The sequence below is a fragment of the Balaenoptera ricei genome, chromosome 13 (genome assembly GCF_028023285.1).
Source record: "Balaenoptera ricei isolate mBalRic1 chromosome 13, mBalRic1.hap2, whole genome shotgun sequence".
NCBI classification, from domain to species: domain Eukaryota; kingdom Metazoa; phylum Chordata; class Mammalia; order Artiodactyla; family Balaenopteridae; genus Balaenoptera; species Balaenoptera ricei.
In genome coordinates this window covers 96,590,550-96,616,753 of record NC_082651.1, presented here as the reverse complement: position 1 = coordinate 96,616,753, position 26,204 = coordinate 96,590,550, and the positions used below count along the sequence as shown (strand labels likewise).

Genomic DNA, 26,204 nt, shown 5'->3' with positions numbered 1-26,204 from the left:
GGGGGCAGGGAGGAATTACTGCCAGCGGGCACAGGGTCTCTTTTTGGGGTCACGAAAATATTCTGGAATTAGATAGGGCTGATGATTACGCAACTTTGTGAATAAATATACTAAAAACCACTGAATTGTACACTTTAAAAGGGTGGATTTTATGGTTTGAGTTTTATATCTCAAAAACTAAAAATAATGTAAAAATCTACATTATCAAATATACTTATTTTTGCTTTTCTTGTAAAGTGGCAAACTAGTTTGATTCTCGGATGTTCTTTATTTGTTAAAAGAGAAATGAGATGGTGTTAATGCAGTGTCTTAAATTAAAAGAATACTTTCATGTATTACTTATCTTATAAAACAAATGACAGTACTGAGCAAAGGAGGCTGTGTGTGGAAGGGAAGGAGGAACTTGCAGGTCTGGGAACCGTTCATGTACTCAACTTCACCGCGTCCGTCAGCCCTTCACAACCTGGGCCTCACCTCTTGGCCTCATTGTCTTCCCCTCTCCTCATCCTACTTCTCCTCCCTGACCCCCCGTCGCTGCTATAAACAGGCCGCGGGCTCATTCACTGCTTTTGTTGAGTGTGTGCCGTGCCTTGGGCACCGTCCGAGACGCTGGAGACAGAGTAATGTACGTCTCAGGCACAGTTCCTGCTGGATCAGGTAGGGGAGCTGGACTTAGGCAAGCACACTTATAACTGCACGTTTAACAAAGTGTTCTGAAGTACGGGAGTCTAAGAAAGAATAGAATAGAATAGAATAGAAGAATATAATTCAGGTTAAGGTTGAGGGCAGAGATTTTTTGTCTTTTTTCTGTTTCGTTCCTTGCTGTGTGTTCCAGCAGCCAGAACACAGTACCTGGCCCACAGTAGGTGTTCAAATTCTTCTTGAATTCGCTGCAGGCCTCTTTGAGGGACATGTATTCATGTATTCTGAGGTCTGAAGGGTGAGTAGGAGCCAGCAGGTAAGGAACGGGGGAAGAGCATTCCAGGCAAAGTCAAGGTCTTGAGGCAGTAGGAAGGCCAGTGTGACTGAAGGAAATGAAGCTGCATAGGAAAGCCTGGGGTGGGGACGGCTTGGAGGTCTGGTTAACGGCGTCCGATTCTATCCCAGACGTACTGGGAAGCTCTCAAAGTTTCAAGCAGAGGATTCATTCAACAAGTAGTGATTGAGCTCCTACTGCGTGCCAGGTGGTGCAGCATGAAGGAAGCCAGGCTCCTACCTGCATGGACCTTCAGGTGGGGTGGGGAGACCGCAAGCGCACGGGCAGGTACGTGACGCAGATTCGGGGCCTGGCTGTGGCTGTGCAGAGGCAGCAGTGTGACGAGAAGAGCGTGTGCTGGCTGGGGACGCCAGCGTAGCTCCTCCCGTGCCGGTTCTGTTGCAGCAGGTTCCTGTGTGTGTTGAGAAGGACCCAGATGGGGAGGAGCGGGTGGGCGGTCACTTAGGCCTGCAGGTTGCGTCCGAGGGCGCTCGGAGCCGCAGTGCGGGGCGCAGGCTGCGACAGTACAGGGAGGGGTGCGGAGCGACGTGGACATCTTTGAGGGTGCTACTGCCACACGCATCCACTTGCTTTTCCCTTAACGGGCTGTGCCCCACGCTGCTGCCCCCTTACACACGATGCGCCCTGTGCCTAGAATGCAGTTCTGCCCCTCCTGTGCCTTCCCCAGCCTCTGTTCCTCCTCGCGGCCCAGCTCAGGTGTACCTGGCTGCTTTGAAGTCGTCTGCTCTCCCGCTTACCTGCACACTTCTCTTCCTTCTGGTTACCACTGTGCTCTCTGCACATTCCCCTGAGGGCCCCTTTCGTGTTGTCTCCCGCTGAACTGTGTGCTCTTCAAGGATGTCCTCCATGACATTTATTTTTTAACCTCTAGCGCGTTTACCTGGAACGATTTGCAGTAGTGAATTGCACTGAATTGGATGGAGCTGTGCTTTGGAATTCTTACTACATCTCTGACGACACTGCATTTCTAAAGCAGTGGAGGTCCAACAGCAAAGGAAGATGTGCTGTGTGATTCATCCTGGGTTAACAGAAGAGCCCCAAGCGTGGAGCTTAGAAAATAGAAAGACCCCTAATTTGTAGAGTTTTTAAGATGAATTATTTTACAGAGATTCAAAATCCTGTGTGATTAACGTATAAATTACTTCTTCGGTCTTATCCTTGTAACCTTATGTGAGGCTGTTTAGGAAGTGGGTTGTTTCCTTGCTGATATTTTATTTTTAAAGAGAAGTTATTCTGGGATTTCCTTTTTTTTCTTTATTTTGCCCAAACTAATCAGTTGGGTAGCAACAGACCACTTGTGGAAAATTGAACCAATTGGCCTTTTATGGGCATGAGCTCAGTAACCTTTAAAAATGATGAATCTTCCATTACTTCCTTTCTGGATGAGTGAGTGTGTGTGTGTGTGTGTGTGTGTGTGTGTGTGTGTGTACACGTGTACATACACACTGCACGCTCTTAAAAACATTTGGAAAGCTTTGACTTTTCAAATGCATATTTTGGGGCGTAAAGTGTGGAGCCTGAGTGACTCAGCCATGGGACAAAGGAGCCAGTGGCCACGCGTGTCTCTGTCCTCCGGGCAGTTCCTTCGCGTCCCCATCGAACATTCCCGGTCTCCACTTCTCACCGGGGAGCAGGCCGTGCCCGGCGGGCAGAGGCAGCGTGCCCAGCTGAAGCTGCTCGTCTCCGCAGGTACCAAGAGGCCTCTGGGTGGGAACTAGATTCTGTGGAACCACGTTCAGGCGTTCACCCTTAGAACTGCTTAGACAGACATTAGTTTGCTTTTTACTCCTTTTTGCTTTGCTCTGGAAGCATTCTTGCAGAGTATGTCCTTTGTCTTTTATTTCATTTAAGGAAAGACTTGGCATCTCTAGTTCCTAGAAGAGCCTGGAAAACGTGTCTTACTAGCCTTTGCTGCTAAAGATTGAGGATCCTTTTCTCTAGTGTGAACCTAGAAATAGAGCAGTCTTTAAAACAGAAATAAACAAAAACGGTCACGTTCTGAACAGTAGTGATGAGCGTTGAAGTGACTTGTTCTCTGAGCAAATACCTGCTGAGAACCACTGTGACCAGTTGCGGCTTGATGCACTTGGGTTGCAGATGCAATGAGACCCAGTCCGGTGCCCTGGACAAGCGCACTCCAGCCGGGGGGGAGGGCGGAGGCTGCCGGCCGTGAGGCTGCAGTTGCGAAGGCTGGAGAAGGGAGAGTCCGCCCGCTTGTGGGCGCCTGAAGGTTGGATCTCAGTGGGTGTATTTTAAAGGCTGGCGAATTTGATCAGGTAGGCTAGAAAACGTTAGATAAAAAACAAAAGTCGACATTTGGTAATACCGATGGTAAATGTTGTTTTGACTGAAGCTTGGGAAAGTGTTAACAGGCTCAAGCTAAAAAAAATGTCTGGGGGTTTGTACTTAGGAATGTTGCGGTGACAGCAGTCAGCAAAGGGGCCCCTTTTTTTGAAGCTTTCCCTAAGGCCAGAGAAAGTATACAAACATGCCTCAGTAAGGACGGTACGGAAAGATAGGAGTTTTGAAAATCAGAGGGAGGAGGTTTCCTAGGTAGACGGTCAGGATTGGCTGTGCTTTTACAGAGATGAACCCTAAATCCGTATCGTTATTCCAAGTGTGACACCGTGCAGTGTCATGATGGAAACAGCGTCTGTGATGAGAAACACGTCTCCGAGCCCTTGACTCCACTGCGAGGTGCTCTCACTGTGGGGACAGTTGCCAGGCACAGAGATTCTGGAGCTGTGCACCCGCTCCCTTTCCCCGAGAGCAGGACCGTTTCTGTGCTGATCTCCTGTGATAATTTTCCTACCCCCTGAACTAGTGTGTGTCCAGCTTCTCTCTCTCTCTCCCCCTCCCTCCCAACCCCGCCTATTTTATAAGAATTTGAATTGATTAATAAAATAGTTATACAAAAAAAAAAATAGAGCTGAAACAAAACATGAGAACCGAATGAGTTCATGACAAGAGGGAAAAGCTCAGTTTCTCATTCCTGTGTTTGTTCTTCCCAGTTTCCTTTTCAATTTAAAATTGCTGCTCTGTGTCGGCCATTGTGCTCAGAGTGGAAACACAGAGACGTATATGGCATGGCATTTCTGCCCTATCAGTGGAAACAGACACGTGGAAAAGTCATTATAACACGGACACAGTTGCTACACCAGAAGCGTATTTTACATTTAGAAAAAAATGAATTAGGCAAAATACAGGAATGAGAATGTAAAGTTAAAATTATGCATATATCTGAAGATTTTTAAGGTAAGAAATTCTAATAGCCCAGCCTCTGATTTCTAATAACTAGCTAGTAGTGGTTCGTAACCCACATCCTGTGTGTACGCTTTCCTCTTCCTTCCTCCCTTCCTCCTTGGAGTTATTGTATTAAGTGTCATGCAGCATTGTTTTTACAACCCCTCCTGCTAATTGCATACTTGATATGGGAAATTCCCACAGGACCATTGCTGAGTTTCAAAGAAAGAAACACGTGAACCCCAGATCACTTTTTGAAGATAGTCTCCTTGGTACCCAGTAAACTGGCAGAAGTTAGAAATTCTCCTTCTTTCCTCATTAATTTCTTCATTCAACAAATATTGTGTGTCTGAAATGTGTCAGGTTTTGTGGATACTGTGTCCTCACCCTCCTGGAACTTCAGATCTAATGGGGGGATTTTATTTTAAACAATTACACCAGCAAACACGTAATGGCAGTTCTGGTGAGTGTTCTGAAGCCAGAGACAGAATGCTCTGAGAGAATCTGGCAAGGAGACCTCTTTGAAGGGATGGGGGTTGTGGCACACCTCAAGGGTGAGGCCATATCTAACTTAAAACTTGAAGAGTGAGTGGGAATGAACCAGGCGAAACAGAAGGTAGACTGCAGGGAGAACTCTTGAGAGGAAAGAAACAGCAAGTGCAAAGGGCCTGCGGCAGGGAGGACTTAGCTCCATAGAGGAATAGAGAGACGTGAATAAAGGGGCAAATGGTGTGGGTGGAAGCCTGGAGACACAGGCAGGGGCCAAGTCCACGGGCATTTTAGGCCTCCTTACAGGTTTTGAACTCTCTCCTAAGCTCCCTGGGAAGCCTCTCCTTCCTCTCAAAAGGGTTCAAAGGCAGTTTGCTGCACGTCAGCCTGCTGTTGCTGCACGTCAGCCTGCTGTTGCTGCAGAAAAACTCGTCCAGCCTCTGTTGTACTTCCTGAATCACTGGTTAAAGATGACTTCACAAGCACTGGGTTCTGAGCGTTAAAAATATAAAGTTCGGGCTTCCCTGGTGGCGCAGTGGTTGAGAGTCTGCCTGCTAATGCAGGGGACACGGGTTCGAGCCCTGGTCTGGGAAGATCCCACATGCCGCGGAGCAACTAGGCCCGTGAGCCACAACTACTGAGCCTGCGCGTCTGGAGCCTGTGCCCCGCAACGGGAGGGGCCGCGATAGTGAAAGGCCCGCGCACCGCGATGAAGAGCGGTACCCGCACCGCGATGAAGAGTGGCCCCCGCTTGCCGCAACTAGAGAAAGCCCTCGCACGAACCGAAGACCCAACACAGCCAAAAATAAATAAATAAATAAAGTAGCTATAAAAATATAAAGTTCCTTTTGATATTCGATCTCAAGTTCTCCAACCACATCTCCCTGCTCTGCCCACGGGACGTGGCCATTCATGTGCTTCAGGCTCGCTTGCTTTTTTTCTGCATTCTTTCTCTTTTCCACTTAGCTGTTGCCTGTCAAGGAAAATATTTTAGCATCTTATTCTGTGTTCACCCCATGCTTTCCTGGCCTCAGACTCTTCCGTTCCTGAACCGAAGCCTTTGCTGCCATTTGTCAGTAGAGTCCTGTTTCCCGTTATAAACTGAAAATTTAGGGCTCATTTTATATGGGTCAAGAAAAATCACAAATACGAGGCTTACTGCAGTGCCTTTTCTCTTAGTTTTGAGTGTCACTTTATTCTTGGTTTGCCTAATATTTCAAGGTTTGGGTCCTAGTCTTTTCCCCCAGGAATTCCATAGTGATCTCAGCCATTTCCTTGAAAGAAGTTTTTTCTCCATCTAACAAAATTGTTTTCTCTTTTATGAAACACAATCTATGTTTCTTGTTTTTTTCCTCCTAGTTTTTTCCAGGATGGACTGAAAGCAGTTGAAAGCCTCAAACCTTCCATTGAAACACTTTCAACGGATCTTCACACAGTAAGTAGTTTCCCTCCCACATGAGTGTTGAAAGGGTTTTTATGCGACAAACACTTTGATTTAAATGTTGCTTCCGTGTAATCTCATGTTTGCGTGCTGTGCTACCCAGAAAGTGACAGCCCTGAAGCGCCACACGGAGTGTGGAGAATGGGGTTCCCGCTCCGTCCTCGGTCTTGGTTGGGAGAAGGTTGCGTTTATGGAGAAATGCCCTGCGAACTCCACCATCTCACTGTACCTCAGCCGTACTTTTCTCTGCTTTGTTTTGTTTTTTAAAGATCAAACAGGCCCAGGATGAAGAGAGAAGGCAGTTGATACAGCTTCGAGATATTTTGAAATCAGCATTACAGGTTGAACAGAAAGAGGTGAGGGGATTTAATTTTGAAAGATTGCTATTTTATGTTTTCATCCCTCAGTCTCGGGGGCTTCAGGACTGAGGAGGTGAGATCCAGATCTCTGGGCACTCAGTTCACTGTGGGGCTGTATTGGGCAACATGGAAACATGTAGTTTGTTCTTTAAGTTGGTTTTATAAAACCATCTTTTAAAAATATGCTTATTTCATGGGGAAGCATGGCCTTAATCGCAGTATTTAAACCTCTTCTGCTCCGTCCATTGCTGGATGAGTAGCTCTTAGGGTCTCCGTCACATAGACACTCGTTATTCATGCCGTTGGTTCTCTCCCTGGAGCTCTGTGGTTTCCCTGCCCACAGATATACATGGACTTTGCCCGTGTGGCATCAGTGGGTGACTGGTGACCATCTGAATCTTCCAGCCTGGAGATTATGTTCCATAAAATGGGAGGAGCTTGATTTTCTTGGAGCTGCTTTCTGATGGGCAGAAACCTTAGTTTTCTTGCGTCATCTCTTTCATATAATCACTTCTCTGTGGGCCAGCACATTCGCAGTGATGATTTGTATTTGGGGGGCTTGTTGGAAAACCTTTTAAAAAGTAAAATTTGAGGTAATTGCATATGTTTGCTACAGTGTGGCTATTATAATGTGAAATTTAACATAAATCCACTTCCTTGTCAATAAAGGAACATGTTTAAGTGTATAGCTAGTAGATTTTAGATCAATACCTGTATTAAACTACTTACCAGAGCATAAAGTTCCCTGTTGGCAGTTTGGCATGCTCTATTTTGTTTTAAGTTCTTGTACTATAACTGAATATTGTTGTTTTTCTCCCAAATGCATTTACCTTTTGTGACCGAAGTCTAGGAGAGTAAGTAGTTCAGTATTTTAATAAATTATAGAATTTTGCATGCTTTTCTTCATGAACTTCAAAAAATAGATATTTCCTCCATGTATATACTAATAGCTAGTAGCATTTTTTATTTTTACTTTTCTTCTTTCAGTAGCTATGGACTTTATTAAAGACTAAAGAATTTGAACGCATAAATGATAGTGAAATGGAAATTTTCCAAGTTTACAGTTTAGCCTTTGGTGTCACTCCTTTGTGAAAGTGAAGCCGCTCACCCCCTGCCCTTCCGCTGCGTTGCTGAATTCTGCCTGTCCTTCTGATGTACCTTAATCCCTCCCTCTGGAGGGCTGCCTCTGCCCCCCCCCCGGCCCCCCCAGTGATCTGTATCGCACATTTTCTTTGAGAGAGTTTTTTCAATGACAACATATATCTTTGGGGGCTTGATGGCCACGTGCTCAAGTGCACAGATGCTTTTTCTCCAGCTGGACCTCGAGCAGATTGAGGCGGCCCTCCTGCCTTCTGTGCCCATCTGGCCGTCACATCATAGCACCATATTGCTCATTTCATCAGTTCTTGGTAAACAGGGGTCAGCTAAGTGAGAGACTGGCCCATTGAGGTTCCATGCTGGGAATTGTGTAGTGCTGGGAATTACCCACAGCATGGTGACTTCCTCCCCGTCTAGAGAATCCAGGTCCTGACACTTGGATATTCCTAAACATGGAATATAAACAGAAAAAGAAAGAACTTGGAGTGTGGAGAATATAGTGGCCTGATTGTAACCAGAAGAGGTAGCACTAATGCAGGAGCCAGGATGCCATCGAGCCCTGGAGAGCTGGTGGGAATGGTTGGAAGCAAGAAGGATCCGAGAAGGAGGATCAAACCTGTGAAGCAAAGCTCAGGTTTAAAATACAGGAGAGCGGGTGCTGGAGTTCAGTAGCCCTCTGGGCACAGAGCAAGGGCCGTGTTTGCTTTGGCTGTGCAGGGGGAGGGGGTTTGGGAAAACTGGCTGTTGTCAGAAAGCCGGTTATTTACCGCTTTGCAGAAAAGTATAACAGATTTACCAGCACACACCAGAAGTCTTTAACGGTTTGTTGTTTTTGTGTTTTTTGTTGACCAGCCGTTCTGCCCAGATGCACAGCGAGGTCAAATGAACCTTCTTTACTGCTCTTCTCTGGCTTTATGCCCAAAGATCGAACCCACCAATCTCCTGGCTGTGAATGTCTTGTCTTTTCTGTGTATCACATTCTGTGTTGCTTTTTGATGATGGTATTCCATAAATTGGACAGTCTGTGAACGCAATTGCAAGTAATAAGCAAATATGGATAAGTTAAATTTTATCTATTTTAAAATAATTTTTATAAGTGGGGCACCTCCAATTACAAGAATCGAACATTTGGGCGTTATTGTTGTTTAGCTCTCATCCCTTGTTTTTGGATTCTCTTCTGTGAGGCAGAAAAATGAAGGTGTTGATGGATTTTTTTCAGTGTTATAAAAATTCTACATAATTATAGTTCATAAAAATTAGGTAACGTGCCCCAAGGAAACTGCAGTGATGGTTGGTAGGAGTTACTCTCCTAGTTCCTTCCTGTGAACCTTAAACGTCAGTCGTTTGGTCTAAGTGAAGGAAATGGCCGTCACATACAGGGGCTTTGGGCTGCTGCTCTGTCACCCGTGGCTGTACTTTGGAGAAAAGACTGTGCCGTCGCGATCCCAGCACCCCGACACCTCCAAACCACCGGCGTTCCTATCCTGTTCCTGATATTTCCGTTCCCTGTAAATAGGATGCTACACTTTGACTTTTCCATTATTTTATTTTGAAACTTTTCAGACTTACAGAGACGTTGAAAAACTATGCAGTGAACACCTATATATGCATCATATTTTAACGTTTGGAGAAGACCCCCTCTACAAAGTTACGGCTCTCAACACCGCTAATCTCTGCATGAGCTTCCTCACTGTGTGCCTTGCCTTCTCCCGCCTTCCCCATCCCACAAACGTCCATTTCAGCTGCGTTCTGCTGGGACAGGTCCCGCTGCGGTGCCGGAGGATTCTCTGCTATTTGTTGAGAACCCAGACGTGTGCTGTGCGGGGGAGGACTCAGGTCCTGGGGGATGGTCTTGGTAGGTCTAAGTGCTGAAACCGCAGTGATTTTTCCACTTTGGCGATCTCTCTCCGTGCCAGTTTTGCCTCCCCTTTTTAAAGTGTCCCTGTCTGGTAGGATGTGGTCGAACAGTATGTGCTACCCAAGGAGCAGAGGTCCATTCCAACTCCGGCCTTTTGGTCTGGGGTTGCATATCTTATCACGCTCAAATCTGTCCTTAATCAGAACCCTCTGGCTCGGTGTCCACTTCCCACCCCTCCTGCCAGGCTGCTGAGTAGCCTAGAACTGGCCTTGAGCGCCAACTCCATGCAAGACCTGGCACGTTCGACGGCCGTTTCCTCAGCAGTTACTCTAAGCAGGAGCTGCACAGACACGCACCAGAGTAGCACAGATGCGGTTCTTCCCTCTTAAAGGGCTCACGGTCTGGGGTGGGGACAGAAAAGGAGTTGAGCACAGTGTGATGAGAGCTCTACCGGAGGTCACCTCCAAGGAGGGTGTCACCCCGGTGTGGGGTGGGCAGGTGTGTGTCAGGAAGGAGGGTTTGGAGGATGATTCAGAGTTAGGAGAGGCCCAGCAGGTGAGACAGGTGGGCCAGCTTCTGACTAGGCTGTCCAGCAGCGCGTACCGTTCGAACCCTAGGTCTTCCACTTCCTGCCAGGCTGACCTTGAGCAAGTGACTTGACTTCGCCATGCCTCGGTCGCTTCATCTGTAAAACAGGAGTGGCGTTGCCTACCCGAGGGTTGTTATGAGATCTAAGGGACAAGTTCTGTTAAGCACTTACACATTGTCTTTTTTTTTTTTTTTTTTTATAAAGTGACATAGGCTTTTTTTTTTTTTTTTAAAGCAATTCCTTTATTTTTATTATTTATTTATTTATTTTTGGCTGTGTTGGGTCTTCGTTTCTGTGCAAGGGCTTTCTCTAGTTGCGGCGAGCGGGGGCCACTCTTCATCGCGGTGCGCAGGCCTCTCACTATTGCGGCCTCTCTTGTTGCAGAGCACAAGCTCCAGACACGCAGGCTCAGTAGTTGTGGCTCACGGGCCTAGTTGCTCCGTGGCATGTGGGATCTTCCCAGACCAGGGCTCGAACCCATGTCCCCTGCATTGGCAGGCAGATTCTCAACCACTGCGCCACCAGGGAAGCCCTACACATTGTCTTGATAAACGGATACTGGTTCGTTCATTCATTCCACAAATACTGGGCTCCTGATGCCGACGATACAGGAGTGAACAAAAAAGACCCGATTCCTTCCCCCGGCCTTGGTAGTTGAACAGTGGTGGGTGGTGGTGGTGGTACCTCTGAGGGGTCCTTCTGCCCACTTGACCCTCCTCTGTTGGCTGGTCATCTGGCACCTTGTCTTCGTGACTCTGGCCCCGACCTCTGCCCCCCTCCCCACTCTGACTCGTACTCCAGTCTAGGCTGATGCCCTTGCTCCTGACCCCGGCCTGTCAGGTCCCCCCGACCGCCCCACTCCCCCGTTCCCAAGCCTTCGTCAGCACGCCCCCTGTGCTCTCCCCTGCTCTCTGTTGCCATGGTGTCTCCTGCTTGCTTCACTTCTCAGGTTTTTCCAGGCACGTGATAAGCGTGACCAATAATCAGCCCTTACAACAGCATGGCTGGGCAGATAGTATTAGCCCGCATTTACAACTTGAGTCTGAGAGGAGAAATGCATGTGCTGGAGTTTTGGGGCCAGGGTTTGAGCCCTGGTCTGTCCCACCACAAGGCTGTTCTCCGTCAGCTGTATTATGTGACTTTAATATCTTGTGTCAGAATCTTTTAAAAAGCTGCCCAGAGGGACTACCCTGGTGGTCCAGTGGTTAAGACTTGGCACTTTCACTGCAGGGGTCCATGGTTGGGGAACTTAGATCCCTCAAGCCATGCAGTGTGGCCAAAAAAAAAAAAAAAATCTCCCCAGAAATAATGGGGAGTGGGTGGTAAGAGATGTGAGGGCGCTGCTCATTGACCACAGCTTAGCGCTCACTCAGCACAGCCCGCAGTCCCGTGCGCACACACACACACACACACACACACACACACACACACACACGCACATCCATGGACACGCCTGGCACGCCTTGGGAAAATGGGGAGCGCTTGGGCGTCACAGCCCTCCCTTGGCAGAGAAACTTTAAGCTTCGTGAGGGACTCCTCGGCAATCCATTCATCACGAGAATTGACCGAACAAGACTTTCTGAGAGGTGGACAGGTGAATTGAAAAAGTGTGTGTGATGTTCTAGAGCCTTAGGGAGCTCGGGGATACTTGTGATGTTATGAGTAGACGTGTGTGTGTGCGCGCGCATATACGTGTATATAAAGTATGCGGTGTCACCCTTCCCCGGCCCCATGCCCCGTTCCTGAAGATTTCAGACACTGAGCCTACCCCTCATCTGGGCGGTTTCTGCTTCAGCAGGACCCAGTGGCTAACACTTCATAAGGCCACACAGAACTTAAGATTGTGGACAGTGCCGGGGATCTGAGAACTTGTCTGGATGTCAGAGGACAGAGGATTTGTGGATACTGATAGAGTTTTATGAGAGCTTTCGGAAGGTCCATAAAACGCCTGCTTAACTTATGTGCTTCAGACATATAACAGTCTCCACGTGGAGGCTCACTCAGTCGAGTCTTAGGGTGTCCTTGGCTCTCCTGGAGAAGCACAGAGTACGTGGCAGAGTCTCCAAGAATCAGGGCAACGTGGATGCCGCGGCCAGTTGCCTGCTGTATTGTTAGATGATGGTTCTCCTCCGAAAGAGAGACTCTTTTCCCTTGAACTATATTCCATTCCGCTGAAATCTCAGTATGTGAAAGGGCCGACTTCATTTGTCACCCCTTCCCTTGATCAAGTGTTGTATGAAACACTTGTATAAACAGGTGAAGAAAGGCCATTTTTGTTGGGTCACGTAGAAGTCACCTGGAAGATGCTGAAATAATAAGTTCTAAAGCAGGTTCAATTTTATGTTACACAGATTATATTCCTTCCAAATTTTAAATTTCATAGTTTCAGATTTGCTTGCATTTTAAAATTGATTCAAGAAATGCCTTGTCTAAAGAATAAAACAGTGATTTCATTCCTAACCTCTGGCATAGGGTCTGATTCTGTTGAAAAGAAGAATGTCCTTTATCCTGTTCATAAGACCTGTGAAGAGTTCTGATTAATATGCTTGACATGAACACTTTTAGCAGTGTTGTCACGTGGTTTCATCACTTATTTTGTGCAGGATTTTTTTTTCTCCTCAAATCAGTAGACGTATTTCTTGGTTGTGCAGTTTAGTCTTTTGACAGGTTTATTTTTAGTCTTTCACAGAGATTCAGATAGGTGAACAGTATTTCTCCATTTCCCCTCTGCTGCATTCATTTCCAGTGATGTTTAAAGCTGGGTTTGCTCTAAATGTCTAGTGCTAGTATATACTGCCCCTTTGAGAGAATGTAGAAACTGGGACCATCCTTATCCGATGAATGAGCTGTTTGCCCTAGTTGTTTAGAGGCATGAACTCCCTGTGGAAAAGGACATTTCTCATGTTAGGGGGTCTGCTTGTTCAGGCTCCGTTGTCAGTTCAGTAATGGAATGCTTGAGCACATTATTGATTTCTCAGATGAAGGGTTTTTTTTTTAATTTTTTTGCTGCGTTATCCCATATATATTTCAGAGTTTAAAAAGTCTGTGCTAGACAGGCCATGTTCATGGATTGGAAAACTTAATATTGTTAGGTTGGCAATACTTCCCAAACTGATCTACAGATTCAGTGTGATCCCCATCAAAATAAAATCCTAGCTGCCTATTTGCAGAAATTGATAGGCTGATTTTAAAATTCATACGGAAATGCAAGGGACCCAGAATAGCCAAAGCAATCTTGAAAGAGAAGAACAAAGTTGGAGGATTCATCCTTTCTGATTTCAGAACTTTCCACAAAGCTATAATAATCAAGATAGTGTGGTACTGACATAAGGATGAGCATATAGATCAATGAAATAGAATTGAAAACGCTTACGTTTATGGTCAGTTGATTTTCAACAAAGATGTTAAGACAATTCAATGAGGAAAGAACCGTCTTTTCAATAAATGATGCTGGGGCAGTTGGATAGCCAAAGCAAAAGAATGCATTTAGACCCCTACCTCACACCATAATAAAAAATTAATTCAAGATGGGTCAAAGACCTAAATGTAAGAGCTAAAACTATAAAACTTAGAAGAAAACATAGATGTAAATCTTTGTGACCTTAGATTAGGCAATGACTTCTTAGATGTGACATCTAAAGTACAGATGACAAAAGAAATAGTAGATAAACTGGACTTCATCCAAATTAAAAACTTGCGTTTCAAGATTTTTTTAAAAAACGGTCAAGAATTTGGGTGGCTGGCTGTGGCTTTCGGATGAAGTCTAGGCTCTGACTCCAGCCCGCCTGTCCCTTCGGCCGATGGGCCCCCTTATCTTGGCTGCAGTATTTGTCCTCATGTCCCTCCCTGGAGGATGGCCACAGCCACCACTTTCCTCTGCAGGCCTCCGCGTGTGTCCCTCCCCTTATCCTCTGCCGGTTCTCACCTTCATCTTTAAAACTCACTTCTTCCAGACGCTCCCATGGTTTTCTCTGTTTGGCTCTTCACTTCTGGAGCCGGTGTAGCCTCAGTTCGGATCACGTTGACTGCCGTGCACTGGTTCTTTCATTGTTTGGGCAGTGCCTAGGGTCCCGGGGGATGGTCAGCTGCTCGACAGTGGAGCAAGGCTGGCTCTGGATCCTTGGGCGTCCTCTGGTGAGGGCACGAGGCGCGGTGGAAGGAGCCTCAGAGCGCGAGGCGGAGCTCCCTTCCACCCTCCGCGCGGGCTCCAGCGGGCCCTGCATCTTGAGCAAGTCACTTATTTTCATCGTTTCTGTTTCTTTTGTGACGAAGTGAACTGGATCGGGGGCTCTCATAACAGATGGAGGCAGCTCTTAGTCCTGCCTGGTTGACCTGTGAACTCCTTGTTCATGTTTTGCTCCCCTTGTTTCCTTCGCCAGAATTTCCAGGGTTAGTGCTCCTGGTATCATCTGTGAAACACCAGTTGAGCACATGTTGGATCCCAGACACTGGACTTAGGCCCAGGGGATTCATTAATGGTCTTTGCCCTCAAGAAGCTGAAGGCTGGAGTTTCCCAGCGGTGGTGGACTTGGCCATATTCTCAGCTGACCAGGTGGACAGTCTGCCCTCAGGCTGGAGCAGTTGGGTTTAGGGCCATGGCCCCTCTGCTGGGATTGATGGGGTCAGGAAGCAGATGTTGTTCATATGTGTTACGTAGCAGGTATTCACACACATGGTCCCACTCAAGCCTTCCTATATTTGCTGTCCTTACTAGAAATTGTTTTCCTGTTTTCCCAGGAGGAAACTGAGACAGGGAGCTTAAGTAACTTGCCCAAAGTAAGAGGCAGAACATTGTTTTTGTGTTTTTTTGCTTGAAAGCCCCGCCTCTTCCAACATGTAGCGTTACTGCCTTCCTTCTCGAGGGCTGCTTTTGCCACCGCAGGAGCTTCTTGCCACTGTCAGGGACTTAAGGCTCGTAAATAAGTAAAATCTCGTAATTTCCAAATGGCTCATTCTTTCAGCCAGTTTGGGGATACTGGCATTTGCCATTTCCGTCTCCAGCCTGGTAGGTGGCATTTATGAGTTCCAGGATATGAATTTTATGTCCCTTTTTTGGCGTGTTTAAGAGGAGAAATTCTCTAATTTAAAAAGAAAAAAAATTGTTAAGGGTGTAAGTATCTCTGTGTACTGCTTTTTAAAAATTGGAATCTGGACAGGATTAAAAACCACTAACATCTTAACTGTTTTCAGGATTCACAGCTTCGCCAGAGCACAGCCTATAGTTTACACCAGCCTCAGGGAAACAAAGAGCATGGCACCGAGCGGAATGGCAACCTCTACAAGAAAAGCGATGGGTACGTAGACGGCGCTGCTAGAGTTTCAGTGTGTGTTTGTAATCTCCTGTGGCCAAAATTTCTGAACTCTTTTATTTTTTCCCCATTTATCTGTAAGGATCCGAAAAGTGTGGCAGAAAAGGAAATGTTCAGTGAAAAACGGTTTTCTGACCATATCCCATGGCACCGTAAGTAGTATCCTCTGTCATCACGGGCTCTGCTGTAGCGGGACGAGGGGATGTGGGCTGGAGGCCTGGTAAGGGGACCGAGCCCTGCGCTGCGGCACTAGGCGTGCATTTTAAACAAGGTCCCTGCTGAGAAGAGCCTGTGTGGGTGCCTCCTCGGTTTGGTGCCCCTGCCCCTGGTTGATGCTCCCCTAGCAGGGGCCCTTGCTGCCTCACAGGGTCAGGAACACCTGAGGAGCCAGGTGGTCTGTATTCAGAGGCCTGTGACTCCCAGAAACAAGCAGCAAACCGCTCCCCAGCTTTCTTTGTCTGTGGAAATTGAACATCACATTTGGAAAGAGTTCTCCTTTTCCATCAAGGGAAAAGAGTTTAGGTGGTGAGGAGTCTGGGAATCAGAAATCCAAGAGAAGAGAGATTTCAGCAATTTTATCGTAGACATACTGCACCCAGCCTTCATCAGGTTCTTCTTCTACGACCCTGTGTATAATTGCCCATGCAGGAAACTGAGCCAGCATACGCTGAGCCAGTTGGAATAAAATGATTTACTTAATCTGGCTTTTGGAGACGAGGGATTGTAACCACAGTTACAAACACGGCCCTTTTCCACGGTGGGCTTTAGGCATATCATCCCCGTACCTGGTGTGACGGGATCTGGTGAAAGCCGTGGAGGCTGGTAGATGTTTTTTAAACGTCTGAAGGCAGAGTTGGTTGCCGTTTTGCTGAGAATGAGGACACTGGTGGTGGCCTGCCTTCCTGCACCCCAGGCGGGAGGCCTGGCCCTGACCTCAGTCCCATAGTGGAGATGAGCCTCAGCCTTCGCCTTTCTTCCCCCGTCCCCACCGGCTCCCCTGTGGACGGCAGAGCTGGGTGGGAGCGCAGACAGCCTTTTCAGGGCCCTGGACAGAGGGCGTGGCTCAGTGTGGTTCCAGAGAAACCCTGCCCTTGTCAGTATTTCGGAGCGAGGAGACAGAGTAGAACCCCGCCTGAAGGGTGGCACTGCAGCATGGACTGTATGTCTTCCACGGGCTGGGAGTGGGGTCCCTTCCTTTTCACCGACTCTGTGTGAGAAGGAGAGAGACCGCAGAACTAGCAGATACCAAGTGTCTGGAGGGGCCTCTGGCCTGGGGGATTGAATGTGGCTCCTGCCTGGGCAAATAAAGGTCATTTCTCTTTTCCAAAATCCAGCCTTCACTGGCCTTCTTTACGCTCACCGCGTCCCTCATGGGGCCGTGCAGTTTGGATCCTGATGTAATTTTTTTCCATACGGATGTGTGTGTGTGTGTGTGACTCGGTATAAGTGCTGTAGACTAAGGAAGGCAAATTGATTTAGTCACCACTCCTGTTTAAAATGGAGAATGTTAGACTGGATGAAGGCCAGGTTCCCTTCCTGCCCTAACACCTGCGATTCTGGGATTTGCTTTCGAATTGTATTCTACTCTGTTTTGAGTCAGGTTTACTGCCTCAGTGCAGAAAATCTCATAAAACAAGACTGGGTTTCGTTTCATGCTTGTTTACAGCTCTAAAGCCAGTTGGGATATTTGCTTCATTGGCGTGTCCACTAGACCCAGGGCCTCGGCTTAAGCCAAAGAGTGGTTCTCCCCGCGATCACAGGAGTGACAGCAGGTCTGGTAATCCTTTGCTGACAGCATAAACTTTGGGTCTCGTCATTTCTGTTGCTTGAGCTTCCTCTCAGAAGACATGGAGGCTTAGTTTTCTTTAAATGTTGATGGGTTGCCCCAGTTTTTGGCAGATGGTACGGTTATAACTAGCTTTACTAGCATGCAGAGAGCTCAGCTTGTCACGCCGCTCGCATGTTGTATTAGTGCTTCGCCCTTGGGGGGATCCCTCTCTCGGGAGTCCCGCTCTCTGGATGCCGCCTCCTGCCTTTAGCTGCCTTGCAGCCCAGCGGAGTGGCAGGCGGGGGCTCCGTCCCGCTGCCTCGCCTGGGAAATGAGTGGGTCCCTGTGGCAGCCCTCTTTCTGCTGCGGGGTACCCTGCATGCTCTGGGAGGCCAGATCCCGACACCCCAGTGCTGCTGCACCGCTACAGAGCGTTCACACACTGTGATGTGAATTAACCTCCACCGAGGAAGAGAGTGGAGAGATGCCTGTTTGGTTCGGTTTGGTTTGGATTTGGCTCCTTGCGTGGCTTACCTGTTCAGCCAGCATCTCCCTGAGTATGTTTGTTAATTTACCGTCAGGAAAAAAGGGACAGTTTAGGACGTGAGATGCTTGTATTCTGTATTTTAGCAGAGGGACAGTCATAGCATCTGGGATGAATTCAGTAGAAAGCCCAAGTTGGTACTCCCCGTGAGACAAGGCTAATTGTGTTTTCTGGCCCTGGAAAGAAGTTATCCTTGGGACAAAATGACTCTAATTAGATATCCTCTTTGCCAAATTTGTCGCTTTCCACACCGCCAAAGGCTGGAGACTGCATTCAGCTGGAAGAAATGTCTGTTGTGTTTTACAGAATCTAAAAAAAATTTTTAAATGATCATCAGTCATGCAGAAGGAAGACTATAAACTTCCTTTTAAAAGCCTGACAAATTGGAGGAAAATAGAATGGCCTAAACTAAAATGGACTAAAATGGGAGCTTCACTAATAATCTGTGTCTTCATGGCAAACAGGGCTGTAGGGTCTGTTTCCTGCTCCTTGCTGAGTTTTCTACTAAACCAAGGCTTCTCAAATCAGGCTCTCAAGGAACACTGGTATCTGATGAATTAGATAGACCTGTTCTATAGCTGAATTTCATGATGACAGCATTTTCCCCAAATTGTAGCAGGGAGGGAATTTAATGGATAGAATGTTCTCTATTTAAAATTTTTCTCCTGTGAATTTTTCTTACAGCCTTGCTGTCAGCTAATCATTAACCTGAATGGGCCAGTAGCAAGCCAATTATTAATGTAAAACTTGGAACAGCTTAAGATGGGCAGCTTCTAGGTTTTGTGGACCATTCTCACGGTTGTCCTTTTTGAATAGTAGCCACATTTATACCTTTATCATTATTCCTACTTCACATATAGGCACTGGATATTTTTCCATATTTTGTGGTGCATACACTGTGAAGTAAGAAATCTGTCTTTGAGGGTAGTTGTGTCTCAGTAAGAATGAACAACTTTCCTAGTAGCACAGGGAAAACGGAAGAAGGCAGGTTGGCGGGGCAGGGGGAGTACTCACTGCAGTGTGGTTCTTTGCAGCACTTGAGATACTTAGAGGTAATCCTGGGAAGTGGCTCTGCTTCCCAGGAAGCCATGGCAAGGGCAGGAGAGAGTGGCCGTGAAGGGCTTGGGCTCTGGGGCCGGGCTGCCTTGTTTGAACGTTGGCATTACTGCTCCCAAGCTGTATAAGCTGCATCAAATTATTTAGTCTGTCGGGGACAGTATTTTCATCTATAAATGTGGAGTAGTTCCTGCCTCAGAGCGCAGCTGGGAAAATTAAATGAGTTAATTCATTAAAAATGCTTACAACAGTGCCTGCCTCAGGTAAGCACAGAATAGGTTAATAACAATGGCAGCAGCAGCAACTGAGTGAAGGTAGCTATTATTATTCAAAATCATCTTCTTGTCCATGGAAGTTTCCTGTATTTACCAAAGCGCATCACCCCCTTCACTGCTCCTGCTTCTAAGCCTCAGTGGACACCAGCATTTGGAAGTACAGGAACATCACCTAAATGCACCTGTGTAGTTGTGTGACCATATGAGGTGATGGAATAGGCACATACTTTTTTATGGGCTGAACACCTTGGTAGAGCGCTTGGTTGCATTCGTGCCGTGGTCTCCTACTGTAGAAACATATCATCTGGTGTACTGGTTCCTGGACGAGCCAGTTCATTCTATTAATAAAGATCAAAAATAGGATTGATGGTACTTCTACTTGGAATTGTCCAGGTTTGCAAGATCAGGCAGAGCTTGGTGTCTTTGAATACTGATTTCTGATGACCCAAGGGCGTCTGTCAGGCATCGGCAGACTGCAGAACGTGCAGTGATTTCCACGTAAGAGGTGTCAGCACAGCCGTGAACCAGGAGAGTCTGGTCCAACCCTGTCTGTCCAGCTTCTGCTTGTCCCAGATTGCTGTCCTCAAACCCAGCTGTTCACACTGCAAGGGTCAGTCCTGTTGTAACGGAGGCCACGCTGCCTCACCCCTGACTCTGAGCTCAGTGGAGAGGGGTCTATAAATGCAGGTCCGCCCAGATGTAGACGCATGTGAGTGTGTATCTCGATTAATCCCAAATCCAAGCTTTTACAATTTCTTGACATGGCTGGTGGCCACGGGAAGGGGTAAACAAGAACAACTGAACTCTAAGACATTTTATTTGGTCTTTCCTTTAGCAGCTTGGTGGGTGGGTAAGATAAGCCTTTCATATTTGAATATTTCTCCAAGATTTCTGAGAGGCGTTTCGCCATTCAGAATTCTTTTTTTTTCTGAAATTATCTTATCTTCTGCCCTTTGCTTTTTTGGACGAGTTATGATAGTTTCTGAAATGGTAATGAAATAGTCATTTTTGACACATCTCTGACAAAAACGTATTGTAATCTCTTGTTACCATTGTGTGTGGAGGGCGGAAGGTGGGTGGACACGTATGTGAACGAGGTGGGTTTTGTTGAAATTTAAGCGACAGATGGCTGGCATTAAGGATTATGAATCTGTCATCTGTCATTTTATATATATATATATATATATATATATATATATTTATTTATAATTTCTCTGTCACTTTTGTGCTGTGAGGTTACTTTCCCTGCAAGTGAGTGTTTATACTCAGGAAAACACTTTTAAGATCACCAGAAATTGATCTGGATGCCCATGTTCCCAGCTGATCAGGACGGAATGTCTCTGAGCTTTAGCCAGGGAGCATTTTGATCTAGGGGAGCCCACTGCCCTTGACCTCAAAGCTGGGCTGGCATCACTTGTACCCCTGTCTGGGTGGGTGTGTGGGCCCCCAGTGTCCCTTGCAGGGAGGGGCAGCTGCCCCCTGGGAGCTGAGGTCCAGGGACACCCTGTGATGTGCCTCTGTCATGCCTTCCACATAAAAGCCTGCCTTCTGATAGCTATCTTTGCAAGCCAGTGAGAACCTGTTCTTGCTATATTTTAATGAGGAATGATACTGTGGTTTCCCATTCCCTTCCACCCATCTCTGTTTTTTGTCTTTCAACAGGCAAACCGGCCTCCTGCAAAGCTTAACCTATTAACCTGCCAAGTGAAAACCAACCCTGAGGAGAAGAAGTGTTTTGACCTAATTTCACGTAAGTTTATTTCTCAGACGCTGTGCTGCAGAGAAATTATTTTACACTCTCGTCTAGGGCATCAACCCCATTTCAGACAGTGCATTAATTTAAAGAATTGGTTTTCAAAGAGAAAGCCCTTTATTTCAGGTGACTGCGTGCTTTTTATTTCCGCTGGTGATGGTCTGCTTGCTGGTCTCTCGGTTCAGGGCTTGAATCTGCGGACGGCCTTGCTCCACTCGCGGGATCTGTAAACCTGGGCACGTCCTCTCAGCTTCCCAAGACTCAGGTTTCCTATTCGTAAACAAGGAGATTATACTAGATCAGCCCTCAAGCCTAAAAATCCCTTCACTTCACTATAAAAAAGGGCAGTTCTGTCATCAGAGCTCCCCTAACTTGGGCGCTGTTCGAACTGCTGCACCGCTGATGTGATGAGGTCCCCGGCATAGCTCTTGAAACTTTCAGGTTGAAATCTGCTTGTCTTCCCACCCCAGAATTAGTGTTTCTGCTCCTGTGCTGCTCGTCTTTGTGGCAGACCCAGAAGAACCGCCACAGAACCATCCATTGTGGCAAGTGGCCTCTCAGCATCGCCTAAGGAAGAGGGAAAGGGCGAGCGATATCTTAAAGAAATATGATGGCCTTTTGGTCTTCGCAGTTTTCGGTGGCAGAGTTACAGTTTCGGGGAAGGAAAGGGCCAGCTCCCCTTTCAAAAGGCAGTCATTGGGGATTTGGGCACAAGAGTTATATTTATAGAGGAAAACTCCAGACCGTGCCTTTTGGGAAGATGAGTGCTGTCTTATTTGCCTCAGTATCCCGAGCATGAGGTGGCTGCTTTTTAAGATGTGTGTTGGGTTGTATTATCGAGGGTAGGAAGTTACTATGTAATTTAATGCTCACAGCAAACTTAGAGGAAATGATTACCGGCTCCTCTGTGCTTGGGGAGGAGACGGAGGCCCGGGCTCATGTCCTGTTCTCATGCACCTGGTCCAGAGGCCTGGGCCGGTGTCCTGTTCTCATGCACCTGGTCCAGCGGCCCGGGCCGGTGTCCTGTTCTAATATACCTGGTCCAGAGGCCCGGGCCGGTGTCCCATTCTAATGCACCTGGTCCAGAGGCCCGGGCCGGTGTCCCGTTCTAATGCACCTGGTCCAGCGGCCCGGGCTGGTGTCCCGTTCTAATGCACCTGGTCCAGCGGCCCGGGCTGGTGTCCTGTTCTCATGCGCCCGGTGCAGAGCTGCAGGAGCACGTTGAGCAGTGCGGTGTGTGGTTTGGGTGCTGTTTGCTCTGATCTTCAGCTTCCAGACCGATTTGCAGAATAAATATTGACTCTCCAGCTTCCAATCCTGTGTCCCTGCTCAGTGTAGTCAGGCCCGCAGATTCATTTACCCTCCTCACTCGCAGGTCCTTCACTCACTCAGGACGGTGTGGAATGTGGAGGATTGACCGTGGTTTAAAATGTGCCCCTGGAGGGCAATAAAAAGTGACAGTTAAAGGGAGACAGCTTGGGGGTCGTACCTGACGTCAGCCAGTGTCTAGGGGACACTTGGAGGGCTGCGGCCTTTCATTTTCTGAAGCAGTAACTCATGAGAAGTGGCGCATTCCCCTCCAGTAGCTGATCGACGGTTAGTCACGGAGTGTGAGTTCTGCGCACGGGGAGGGGGGCCCGCACGCCCTCGCTTGCCCCGGTCGCTCCAGCACCCCTATGGGGCCCCCGTCAGAGACCACGTGTGCAGAAGCATCTCTTTCAGGCGTGTAGATGACTCCGAAGCCTCCCAGCATACACATTTGAACAGCTGGCCAGGCCCCGAGGAGGATCGGTAGGTGTGAGCGTGCCTTGCTGCTACAGGCGTGAGTTACTGCGGGCATCTGGTTCTGTGCTCGCGCTCTGGCCACCTGACATTTGCAAGATTCCATCAGTGTCTTTGCTCTGGTGCCTGACATGATACATACCTTCGGTCAAGAGCTTCCGGCCTCCGGCACCCGGGAGGGCTTACCGAGTCTAGTCCTAGGCGCTGCGGTGAACTTGCCAGAGTCCACTGTCGTCTTTGAAAAATGCTCTCATGTCTTCTTGCCACTGTCTTCCAGTGGGTAGAATGGATCCCGGTCCTACACACTTGTCATCCTCAGCTAGTTTTCAAGAGGTGATGCTGCCCTGGGGGGGTGTGTAGTGGCAGTGCTTTGTTGCAGCGCTACGTGGGTTTGGGTCGTTACAGAGAAACGTCGAAACTGGTCAGGATCCCCCCCCCACCCCCCCAGGAACCATCAAGGGAGACACTGCAGAGCGAGAAAACCGTGACCTGAGAGGTGGGGGCCTGGCTTCGGGTCTGACTACCTGCTGACCGGGCTGCTGGGGCACACGCGTATCCCCGAGACACCTTTGTGCTCGTGGAACATCTGGGTGGCTGGAGAAGTGAAAGTCAAGCTGGAGGTGGGCAGCGAGGATGCTGTTTCCGGTGTGAGTCTACCAGGCCCCGAGGAGCCGCCCCTTCTTCCTGTCCCTCAACCTGCAAAGCCAGCTTGGAATCACCCGGAGAGCCCGGGAGGAACAGACTGGCCGCTGGCTTCAGCTGTTCCCCTGCAGAGTCCTCCTTTACCGATCTTTCCCCCAGACGGGGACTCCCCGCCCAGATCAAGCCGTCGGTGGGCCTGGCTTCCCAAGGAGGACGTCCCTGTGGCAAGGCCAGCCCTTCTGGAGCTTGTGCAGTCCTCTTGCCCTCAGATTGACCCCACTGTTTACAAATTCAAGTCCTGAGCCATTATCCTCAGATCGTGCAGTCATGCCAGGTTGGGGTGGGAGGTGTAGGAGAAGGTGCACGTGATCTAGGTCAGTCCCCTGAGTGGGATGGACCCACAGGGTGCCTCTCCAGGTCCACATGGAGGGTTCGTGGCCCGCTGGAGCCCGAGCCTGGGGCAGAGAAGCAGCCCTTCCCAGGATACCTCACAGCAGGGCTCTGGAAACTTCCTCTTTTCTCCTCCCTCTAGTTGAATCTGCTAGAAACTGTTCTTGGTGTAAAGGCATCTTGAAAGAGTATCCATACAAGGGAATTTTTTTTTTTTTTTTAATATACAGCAGGTTCTTTTTTTTTTTTTAATTTATTTATTTTTGGCTGTGTTGGGTCTTCGTTTCTGTGTGAGGGCTTTCTCTAGTTGCGGCAAGCGGGGACCAGTCTTCATCGCGGTGCGCGGGCCTCTCACCGTCACGGCCTCTCTTGTTGGGGAGCACAGGCTCCAGATGCGCAGGCTCAGTAATTGTGGCTCACGGGCCTAGTTGCTCCGCGGCATGTGGGATCTTCCCAGACCAGGGTTCGAACCCGTGTCCCCTGCATTGGCAGGCAGATTCTCAACCACTGCGCCACCAGGGAAACCCCCAGGTTCTTATTAGTTATCTATTTTATACACATCAGTGTCTACATGTCAATCCCAATCTCCCAGTTCATCCCACCACCACCACCCCCCGCCACTCTCCCCCCTTGGTGTCCATAGGTTTGTTCTCTACATCTGTGTCTCTGTTTCTGCCTTGCAAACCGGTTCATCTGTACCATTTTTCTAGATTCCACATATATGCGTTAATATACGATACTTGTTTTTCTCTTTCTGACTTACTTCACTCTGTATGACAGTTTCTGCGTCCATCCACGTCTCTACAAATGACCCTAATTCGTTTCTTTTTATGGCTGAGTAATATTGCATTGTATATATGTACCACACCTTCTTTATCCATTCGTCTGTCGACGGGCATTTAGGTTGCTTCTGTGACCTGGCTGTTGTAAATAGTGCTGCAGTGAACATTGGGGTGCATGTGTCTTTTTGAATTATGGTTTTCTCTGGGTGTATGCGCAGTAGTGGGATTGCTGGGCCATATGGTAATTCTATTTTTAGTTTTTTAAGGAACCCCCATACTGTTCTCCATAGTGGTTGTATCAGTTTACATTCCCACCAACAGTGCAAGAGGGTTCCATACAAGGGAATTCTTATTTGGAAATTTTCACAGAGAATTTCCCCTGCTTCTCCACCATTCACGTGTTAAAATGAAGAATTGGCCACAGAAATGGGTTGTTCCCCCATCTCCTTGATTTTCCTGCGGCATCTGTGCCTGGTCTGACCATGAAGTGGCTCAGGGAAAACTTGGAAGGTTTTAGGCCTGATGTCAGACCCGGTCCTCTGGTGTAACCTGTCATGGTCATGGCTTCCCGAGGACTCTGAGATCCACTTAGAGTGGATGTGGACCTGCCCGCTCCGGTCCTCCCGCAGGTAAGGCTCTGCACACCAGGTAGAGCGGGGGCAGGGAAAGCGGCCTCCCTTCCCAGCACCTGACCACTAACATTTGAATCACAGGATTAAGTTTATTTTTCTGAACTAGACACGGGTCTCTTTTTTTTTTAAAGTATTTATTTTATTTTTGGCTGTGCCGGGTCCTAGTTGTGGCATGCGGGATCTTTCGTTGTGGCACGTGGGCTTCTCTAGTTGCGCACAGGCTCCAGAGGGCGTGGGCTCAGTAGTTGCTGCGCGCTGGCCTAGTTGCCCCGAGGCCTGTGGGATCTTAGTTCCTGGACCGGGGATGGAACCCGCGTCCCCTGCATTGGAAGGCGGATTCTTAACCACTGGACCACCAGGGAAGCCCCTTGGCACAGTTCTCTTAAACCCTGTTCCTTTCCTCAGTAACAGGCTGGGGATAGAGGGTGCGGGGTGTCCCCTCCGTGTCAGGAAAAAAGGAAGGAAGAGGATCAGAGCCGGGGTCAAAACGTGACCCCTCGGCCACGGGGTGCGCTTGTTCCTGCCTCTTAACCTCTCTGGGCCTCAGCCTCCTCCCAGTCAGCTCACCAAAAATTATCCTAAGAACTAAAGTGCTTTCAGGAGTGTAAAGGCCACAATGTTCACTCACTTTGAGGGGCACGATGTTTACTGGGAACCCCAAGGACAGTCCCTGCCTGTCACTGCTCTGCCATCTGCAGAAGTTGGATCTCCTCCCTTTTTTTTTTTCTTTTTTGTTTTTTAAATTTAATTTTCTTTTTTACTTCGTTTTTGGACTGATTGTAGGCAAAGAATTTCTGTATATCCCTTACCCAGCTGCCCCCTAATACTGACAGCATAGTACAGGTTGTCAATTACTATTTAGTATATAATATCAGCCATATCTGCAACTGTCAAAACCAGGAAATTTACATTGGTGTGATGCTGTTAACTAAGAATCTTATTCAGATTTTACCATTTTTTCCACTAGTGTCCTCTTTCTGTTCCAGCATTCTCTCCAGGATTCCACATTGCTGCTGTTATTTCGCCCTAGTCACCTACAGTCTATATCAGTTCTGTATCTTTCCTTGTCTTTCATTACTTTGATACTTTGAAAATTATTGGTCAGTTTTTTGGTCATATGTCCCTCAGTTTGGGTTTCTCTGATGCTTTCCCACAACTGGACTGAGGCTATACACTTTGGGCTAAGAAAGCCAGAAA

The 26,204-nt window shown here is 47.9% G+C and overlaps 1 protein-coding gene across 6 annotated transcripts in view; it reads left to right on the top strand.

Moving 5' to 3' along the window:
- Window positions 1–26,204, top strand: part of ASAP2 (ArfGAP with SH3 domain, ankyrin repeat and PH domain 2) — a 161,070-nt gene that overhangs the window by 99,060 nt on the left and 35,806 nt on the right. For all 6 annotated transcript variants that reach the window (XM_059942262.1, XM_059942261.1, XM_059942259.1 and 3 more), the window contains exons 8-12: window positions 6,089–6,164; window positions 6,440–6,526; window positions 15,265–15,368; window positions 15,466–15,535; window positions 20,689–20,776. In XM_059942262.1, the coding sequence (XP_059798245.1) occupies window positions 6,089–6,164; window positions 6,440–6,526; window positions 15,265–15,368; window positions 15,466–15,535; window positions 20,689–20,776 (425 nt within the window). The remainder of the gene's footprint in view (window positions 1–6,088; window positions 6,165–6,439; window positions 6,527–15,264; window positions 15,369–15,465; window positions 15,536–20,688; window positions 20,777–26,204) is intronic.